This window comes from Xiphophorus maculatus, chromosome 22 (genome assembly GCF_002775205.1).
Source record: "Xiphophorus maculatus strain JP 163 A chromosome 22, X_maculatus-5.0-male, whole genome shotgun sequence".
Taxonomy (NCBI): domain Eukaryota; kingdom Metazoa; phylum Chordata; class Actinopteri; order Cyprinodontiformes; family Poeciliidae; genus Xiphophorus; species Xiphophorus maculatus.
The window spans coordinates 13926154-13934530 of record NC_036464.1 but is presented as its reverse complement, the minus strand read 5'-3'; the positions used below and the strand labels follow the sequence as shown (position 1 = coordinate 13934530).

The 8377-nt window shown below is 40.8% G+C and overlaps 1 protein-coding gene across 1 annotated transcript; it reads left to right on the top strand.

Annotated features, from left to right (window-relative positions):
• Positions 1–326: 326 nt before the first annotated feature.
• LOC102228623 (mitoferrin-2) lies at positions 327–6213 on the top strand. Its single transcript, XM_005801559.2, has 4 exons — positions 327–850; positions 2717–2945; positions 3594–3650; positions 4650–6213. Exons 1-4 carry the CDS (start codon positions 506–508, stop codon positions 5198–5200), a joined length of 1182 nt encoding a protein of 393 aa, XP_005801616.1. The 5' UTR covers positions 327–505; the 3' UTR covers positions 5201–6213.
• Positions 6214–8377: the final 2164 nt, after the last annotated feature.

The following is an 8377-nucleotide window of genomic DNA, read 5'->3' as shown; positions in this document are numbered from 1 at the left end:
TGAAACTGGTTTGAGAACAATAAGCCAATTGTGGCAAATAAAACAGTTTCCTGTGTAAATTTTAGAATTAGATTTAATTGACATTTTTAAGTTAGTGGAAAAAGTGACCACCTAAAATGTGACCAAATTGAGTACAGCTTCTCTTTATCTTGTCTTAGGAGTTTGTTCGTTCTACATATGCACTTTAAACGGGCAGAAATGTGTAAAAGCACCGTTCTTTAAGTAAAAGTTTGAAACAAATGCAGTCATGAGTGGCATGTCAATCAGCCAATAGCGTGAATGGGCTCTGTCACCAATGAGCAATGACTTCCTCATCCCGCTGTCTCCACTGGATGTAGGTGTTCAGACTCCTCGACCAGTACGACTCCCCCCCTGCTGGGCTCTGTTTGGAAACGACAGAGGCGGGGACGGAGAGTCGTAACACAGTAACTAGGAGCCCCTAGGGAATGTGAAAGTCAGGGCCTTCAATCCCCGCGATAAGACTTTACGTACTGCCGCGTTTCTCATGGAAACAGATGGATTTGTGAGGAAGCGTCGGATGACAGCGGAGACCGCAGGCGGTGATGCCGGGGTTGCAGGAGCCTCAGCTGGGGCAGAAGTTCGATGGCTCGGGGGCAGATTCTGGGGAGTTTCAGAAAGTATTGTGAGCAGCCTGACGCCGCGTATCGGGGGGGAATCGCAGCTGCAAAGCGTGGACGTTGTCTGCGCGGCTCAGGATGCGCAAGCAGAGGACTCGGAACCTGACTATGAAGGTCTGCCACAGGGAGCATCCACTAGCACCCACATGTTGGCAGGCGCCGTGGCTGGGATAATGGAGCACTGCCTCATGTTCCCCATCGACTGTGTGAAGGTAGCACGGCTCAATGGCTAACAGACTGAACCACAACTTTTTACGAATGCGGAATGCTTTCACATCCCGGTTGCTGTTTGTTTTCTTTGGGTGTTCTCTGTGCAGCCTCCATGTTTGTTAGCTTAGCTCATTAGCTCTTTTGCTAACACGCTGCAGAGCCGTGACGAAGGTCAGCTGGCTCGGCTGCATTTCCAAGCATTGACTAACTTGTTAGCAAGGTGTTATATTGGTAATTAACCGACGTTTGCTTCTGTGGGTTTTACACCAACACTGACTTCAGCAAATTGCGTCTGTTTGATTACATTTCTTTAACTTAAAGCTTATCTGCTGTCAGAACTTCAGAGGAGAATGTTACAGAACTGCTTATACGTCACGAGCAAACTACGGCATCCTGGGCGGCCAAAGCAGAACACTATGCAAAACACATTACTGAGAAAGTCACGCGTAGTACAAAGGGCATATCGTAGTGTAGCAGCAAACTTACCAAAACAAAAGTTTATTAAACAGTAACCTGATGCAGTGCTCAACATAACAGAAAATGCAGTCAAACCTTTTCTTTACAAACTAGTAGATATTGGAAAACCTTTCGAAAAATGTTTGTAGAATCTGTTTTCAATGAAAAGGAAAATACTTAAAGATAATCTATAAGAAAATTACAAGATGATGTATGAAGGTTAGAAATTAAGAGCAGCACTTTAAAAGCTTCCCCCACATTCAAGTGAAGACATATTAAACTGTTTAGAAATATTCATACAGTAATTAGCCACCGGTCATGGTGTACAATCTAAAGGAGCAACTCAAAATTAAATTATACATGATCTTAATTTACAGTATAAATATAAGGGTGTCTTTACTGTGTGAATCACATTCCAGCCATTCCTCAAATGTTTGAATAAAAAACATTATAAAGATGAGGTCAGCATGGTGGTGTATGGTTCTTCTAAACCATGAAGGATCGCAGATCATAGATGATGACTGCGGCTTTATTGTCATTGCATGTTGTTTATCAGTTCGACACATTCAGAAGCAGTGGGGCCTATTTACTTTTTTCTGTTCAGCTTGTATACTGTGATTACCTTCACTTTTGGTTTACCAAGCCAGTCGGTCCTCAGAAATCCCACTTGAACAACTAAATCAGAAATTATTGAGAGAGAATTCATATTTTTTCCTCTGTCATGTGTACCATTCCTCAAGGTTTCCCTTGGTCCTACTGGGGCTGTTTCTGTCCAGGCTAAATACGCGTAGCTGTATGAATTGTGTGCACCGAGAGCACAAAAGCACAACAGATGTGGCAAAGTGCAGAAAAATCTGAATTATAGGTCATTTCTCCACTTGCTTAAAATACTCGCAAGTGTAAAAGAAGTGCGCACAAATTATATGGTCATTTATGAAAGTTTTACACGGTTGAGCCGGAATGAAGTTTGAGTAAATTCTGGCTCCTCTCCTGCAGATGTGAAGTCCATGAAGCTAGCCTGTGTTAGGACGAGAAATGGTCCAGGTTCATGGGGGGGGGAGAGGATTAAAGGAAGTAAGCTTATGTCCTCTTGTGACCCTGGAGCTTGTAACAGCACACTTCCTCCTATTCAATCATTTATGTACACAAACATGACCCCACCCAGTGTCACAAACCTCATTTCCCACATTTGTCCTCTTAATCACACTGAAGACTATTAATCAAGCACTTGTATTGCTGTGTTTTTTTGTTTTTGCCATTTTTTTTGAAAAACATGGAGCAACCTGAATCACAGGTTCATTTCCCTCTGGTTTAATATCACGTTGAGGTCGGCTACAGTTCCAAATGCAATCCCAATGATATTGTTGGAGAGAAATGAAGTTTTTAAAATGGCAACATTCTTTTTCTTGCAGACAAGAATGCAGAGTCTCCAGCCTGACCCCGCAGCACGCTACAAGAATGTGATGGACGCTCTTCGCCGGATCGTGGCCACCGAGGGAGTCTGGCGACCACTAAGAGGCCTGAATGCGACGGCCATTGGCGCTGGGCCCGCTCACGCTCTGTATTTTGCCAGCTATGAGAAACTCAAAAAGACTCTAAGTGATACCATTCATCCTGGCGCTAACAGTCATTTGGCTAATGGTACCATAAAACTAACCCTATTTGTACATTCCTTTTGTTTTGAATCTGACACTCCAACAAGATGCTCCAACTCAAACTCTAAAGCTAAACATGCATCTTTTAAGCTCTGGGTAGCTTTAGGCTACTAGTGAGTCAAAACGTTTGCATTTTAATAGAAATACTTGTTTGCTCTGTAGAGATATCAGCTCCTTCCAGCTTTCGTGGTAGTCTGACCTGTCATGTTTGAAATCATCTGAAAGAGATTCCAAAGATTCATTTTGGATGAATCCTCCAGATTTCCAACTTGCTGTTATTCTCTGTCATTCCTGTTCTTTCTCTTTTTTTATTTTCTAGTTTAGTGGGTACTGTGCCTCTTTCCCTGCTCTTTCAAGTGTTTGAGTTACTGTCCACCAGGGGTCTCTCTTTGTTCAGGTTTGCTCCTACTGAAGGAGGTTTCCAATGTTTTTAGTCACAAAGTGCATACCAATTCTGCTGGGTTAACATAATTTCTTGAGCGTAGTGTAAAACGTTGAACTGTAGGAGTAGATGCTCAGACATGACCAGACAAGTTCTGTTGCAAGTGAAAAATTTCCTTATGGCTGTATTTTTTTCCCCCCATTTCCATGTGTGATGACTGCAGAAGTGTGTCTGTGTGTGTATGTGTTTCAGGAGCAGCTGGTTGCGTTGCCACTTTGCTTCACGATGCAGCCATGAACCCAGCAGAAGGTAAGGGCAAACTTTGTACTGTGTTTGGGTTTTTTTTCCCTTCTCAAAACAGCAGTTTTGAGTTTCAGAAGACACTTGCAGGTGCCAGGCCTCTGTGAATTTTTCTCCATGTCCGCCTCAAACCGGTAGTCTCACCCACTTTCTATTACAGCTGTCCCTGACCCACCTGCCCAAACATGTCAGAGGAAGGGCACTCGTCTCAGTCCCCTGTGCAGCTGTTGGGTGGGCTGCAGCTGTCTGAGCAAACTCAGCAAGAATAACATACTTTTTTTCCCCCGCAAAATTATTAACAGCTTGAATGTTTAATATATTATCACTTTACAAGCCCAGATTTCAGTGCATTTTTAATCTGAGTTTTGACTCACTCACTCTACCTCGGTGAGAATGCTTTGAGCTAAACAATTTTATTGTAGTTCTGGTTGTGTGTGGAAGGTGCCAATTAGCCAAATCTGGTCCCATCTGACCAGAGAATTTTCCTTCATGTATTTACTGTGTCCTTTAGATCATTTGTGACTAACAAGGGGAAACTTTTCTTTCTTTTTTTACAAGTCATTCAGGTCAGATTTGTGGAGTGTATGATTAATAGTTGTTCTTTATGTCAGATGTTCCCACCTGAGGTGTGAATCTCTGCAGCTCCTCCAGTGTTGCCATGGGCGTTTTAGCTACTCCTCTGATCAATACTTTGCCAAGCTAACTTTTAATTTTTAATTTAGAATATTTTTTTGTCTAAAATATTTTAAAAGTAAGATATCATCCTTTCCTCTTCACCGTTTTGTAATGCTGATTATGTTATGCTGTTACTTATGGTACTTAATTTTGGTCTGTCACATGAAATCTCAATCAATGATACACTTCATGCTCATGTTTTTATTGAAAAACAGCTTTCCTTCACATCTCATATTGACTATTTGTTTCTTGTCTGGTTCTCCTCGGTGCTGTCAACGCTGGACTTGCTCGGCTCCTTCCTCCCATTAACACCTCTACCCCACCTGTTCCCAGTTGTGAAGCAGCGCATGCAGATGTTTAAGTCGCCCTACCAGGGCGTGTTGGACTGTGTTCGCGCCGTGTGGCAAAGAGAGGGTCCTGCTGCCTTTTACCGCAGCTACACTACCCAGCTCACCATGAACGTGCCCTTCCAGGTGCTCCACTTCATGACCTACGAGTACCTCCAGGAACTGCTCAACCCTCACAGACTATACAACCCTTCGTCCCACATGGTGTCCGGGGCTCTGGCCGGGGCGATCGCAGCGGCAGCCACCACGCCTCTGGACGTCTGCAAGACCCTGCTCAACACCCAGGAGTCTCACACCCTCAGCTCCGCCGGCCAGAGCCAGGGAGCCCACAGACACGTCTCAGGTCTGGTCCACGCCTTCAGGACGGTTTACAGGCTGGGCGGCCTGCAGGGCTTCTTCAAGGGAGCACAAGCGAGGGTCATCTACCAGATGCCCTCCACAGCCATTAGCTGGTCTGTTTATGAGTTCTTCAAATACGGACTTACTAAGCGCCAGCACAACAATATGAGAATCCAACATATCAAGGCTGAGGTGTAGATTTCCTATGGGTTTAATCGCCTCTCTTATACATCAGGCCTCGCTGTGGCCACATACGCACATACAACCAGATGAAATACGCCTCAGTCATCCTGATCTCCTCAGACAGAGCAGATAAGAAAGACACCTTCTGAACCATTTTTAGTAATTTTACATCTGTTCACCATTTCAGCCATAGGATACAACTTTTACACAGTATTTTCAAGTGTCATTAATTTTAAGCAATCCCTGTAATCCCTTTATTGAAGCAGAACACACACGAAGAAGAGTTTGGCAGTCAGCAGTGGGCAGTCACAACCCTCTGTCAAGAGTTTACTTTATGAAACTTTGTTTTTGCATCATAGTTTTAATATAACCAGATAAAGCTTTTCAGATAACACAAGTCTACATTACATGTTTGGAGTTTAATGTAAAAATAAAACACCCCCAACTAGAAAAATTGGTTAAAATGGTTATGTTGCATAAACATACATTTATATGTCCCTTAGCCGTATACAGATGCTTTTCAGGGGGCTTTTTCAACACAATCTGTCAAATTGTTAATTTGCAAAAAAAGATTCATTATAACCCACGAAGCTACTGTTAATGACATGGGTCAAAATATTTAACTTCTTGATCGTAAAATAAATCTTAATTTATTATTTGTCAGTGAAAAATAGACCCAGTGGCAGACAAATACCCTAGAAAAATACCGTATTTGTTCATTTCTAATTATTTCTGTCAGAAGTTTCTTCAATCAAATGTATTTTGTTTTTTTTCCCCTGCTGTTGAAATGTGTAATAACTGGTCTGTTTTCAGCTTTTTTGAACTACTGAGGTTTAAATGTTTGTGCGCATCATCAGCAGGAGTTTTGTTCTTACTGCGACCAAAAAAGGAGCTGAATTCATAACATTTCACACACCCAACCTGAAGCTGTCATTCTTACGTGCTGATGTCTGTTTCCGACACTGAATTGCACTTGTTCAATAAAACTTCAGCAGAGGGGCTCTGCTCACTGTTCGTAAAAGAGAAAAGTTCTCCTCTTATGTGTTTAAATATGAGACTTCTATGCTCCTGTAAGAAGGTGACTTTTAGTGGCTAGATTTACCGTGCGGATGAAGGTTGAGGCTGGACTAAAGCTTTGTTTAGTCACAGGTGAGTTTACCAAATTCCACCATTTTACCGTCAACATGCATAATTAGATATTTTATATTTTAACCCTAGTATTATTATAACTCCATCGTCTTGTGGAACCTTTAAATGATGCCCGTACACTCAGGGAAACATTTGTTCAAACACCCTGGAGAGGACAGAAAACACAGGCGAGTAATCACATAGGTAACTTTTATAACAGAAAATGTGTTTATATGTTGAAACTGTGACTACATCTTGACAGTGAGATAATCTGTGAAAACAAAGTCCTTTGGCTCTGGTTGTTTCTGACTGAGCAGTGTTTTTCTGCAGGTGGCAGTAGGAACACAGGGAGGAGGCATAGAAGCTATATTTTTTTTCTGCAGATTCTGTTTCATATTGTTATGTCAGGACATAGTGACAGTTTTTTTTAATATGTACAAAAAATGTTTTACTGCAGCTTTAACAAGCAGCTTCTTTACACTCAGTACTCTATTTGTCCTTTTTAGATAAACATTTTTCACATTAACAACTTAAATCTATTCCTGGAAAGGATGTGTTTAAAACTTGTAGAATTTGGCCTCTCCAATCCTCTTGAAATCACATTTGCGCTCTCAGCACCTCTTGAATTTGAGTGTACAGCTATTTTTTTCATTCATTTTGAGGCAGGTACAGTTGTTTAGTCTTGAGCACAGGTGCAGATTTCAACTTTGACCCCTTAGACTTTCAGAAACGGCCTGTGACATAATGGGTACACAGCCTGCATCCAAACAACTGCAAAAGTAACACTTTGGAATTTGTCAAATGACGCATGACAAAGTACATTTTGATAGAAGATGCAGATGAGTTGGACAGTGTATTTAAGAGATGACATGGCTTCTTATAGTCAATACAAGCATTCCAGCTTATTCTTTTCCATAATTTTGAGTAAAAGGGCTGTTTTTTGGTTTATTTTTTTGCAAGATATCTTTATATACTTGGACAGAAAACAAATCATTTTCCTTACATTTCATAACTATGCACTGCTTATGTTGGTCAAAAAACAGGGAAGGTTGTGGTTGTAACATGACTAACTGTGGAAAAGCACAATGATGAAAAACAGCTACAACATACTGTAGCTTATTCAGTTCTTTGGTATCAGATGAAGAAAATAATTACAATAACATCTTATAAATGTTTCTCTTTTCCAGATTTGTTAGTGAATTTAATTTCATTACACTGTAATATCAACTTTTGTCTAACATAATAATGCGAGTAAATGCAAATTTCATTAACATGCATTTTTGAAAAAAACAACTAAGGTTTTCTGTCTCCGTTTTGAACCAGTGCAACGATTTTTTTCCTGACATGCTCACGTCATTGCTCCATTGAAAACAAATTTGAATGAAACCTAAATCCATTAGCAAGCATTCACTATGTATACTTGTGAGCTTCAGAGTAGCAGACTTAATGCTTTTACAGATTATAGTGAGGAGTGACAACTCATCCTTACCAGTCTTTCCATACACACCGACTCACAGCCATGTTTGTCTGGGAAAACACCTGTTTAAACAGGGAAAGCCTGATCTGAGTCTCTTGTCTGCATGCATGTACAGTATCTACTTGTATTTATAGTTCCTAATAGACTTAAGAGGAGGTTATTTGTAATTCTCTTCTCCTTGAATACACCTATTGACTGATAGCCAATAAAGAAGAGAAATGTGGCTCTAAAAGACACTGAAAGTAAGTTTTTGTCTACTAAAACCGTTTCTAGTTGCTCTGTGTTATAATCTGTCAGGGCCAAACTGATCACATTTCAGCAGTGTGAGAGACACACTAGGTGCGCCTCAGGAGTCCGAAGAGTAAGAAAAAAAATAAAAAGTAAAGCAAACAAATAAATGTGCACACATGTAACCCTGATCAAAAAGAATCCTCCGTCATATTTAATGTACGCTAAAGTTTAAGTGAGACGACTTAAATTAATAACATACAGAACTTTCATCCATTTACAAAGTTTATTTAAAGTCAACTTAATTCAACTTGCATCTGGCTAATTTACACACACCATAATTGGTGTGAATAAACTGA

What these genes read in the sequence shown, in the direction of transcription:
- LOC102228623 (XM_005801559.2), top strand. Translation starts at nt 506, where the DNA reads ATGGAAACAGATGGATTTGTGAGGAAGCGTCGGATGACAGCGGAGACC. An exon ending in TCCCCATCGACTGTGTGAAG is followed by an intron (nt 851 to 2,716) that starts GTAGCACGGCTC and finishes TTTTTCTTGCAG; the next exon opens with ACAAGAATGCAGAGTCTCCA. An exon ending in AGCCATGAACCCAGCAGAAG is followed by an intron (nt 3,651 to 4,649) that starts GTAAGGGCAAAC and finishes ACCTGTTCCCAG; the next exon opens with TTGTGAAGCAGCGCATGCAG.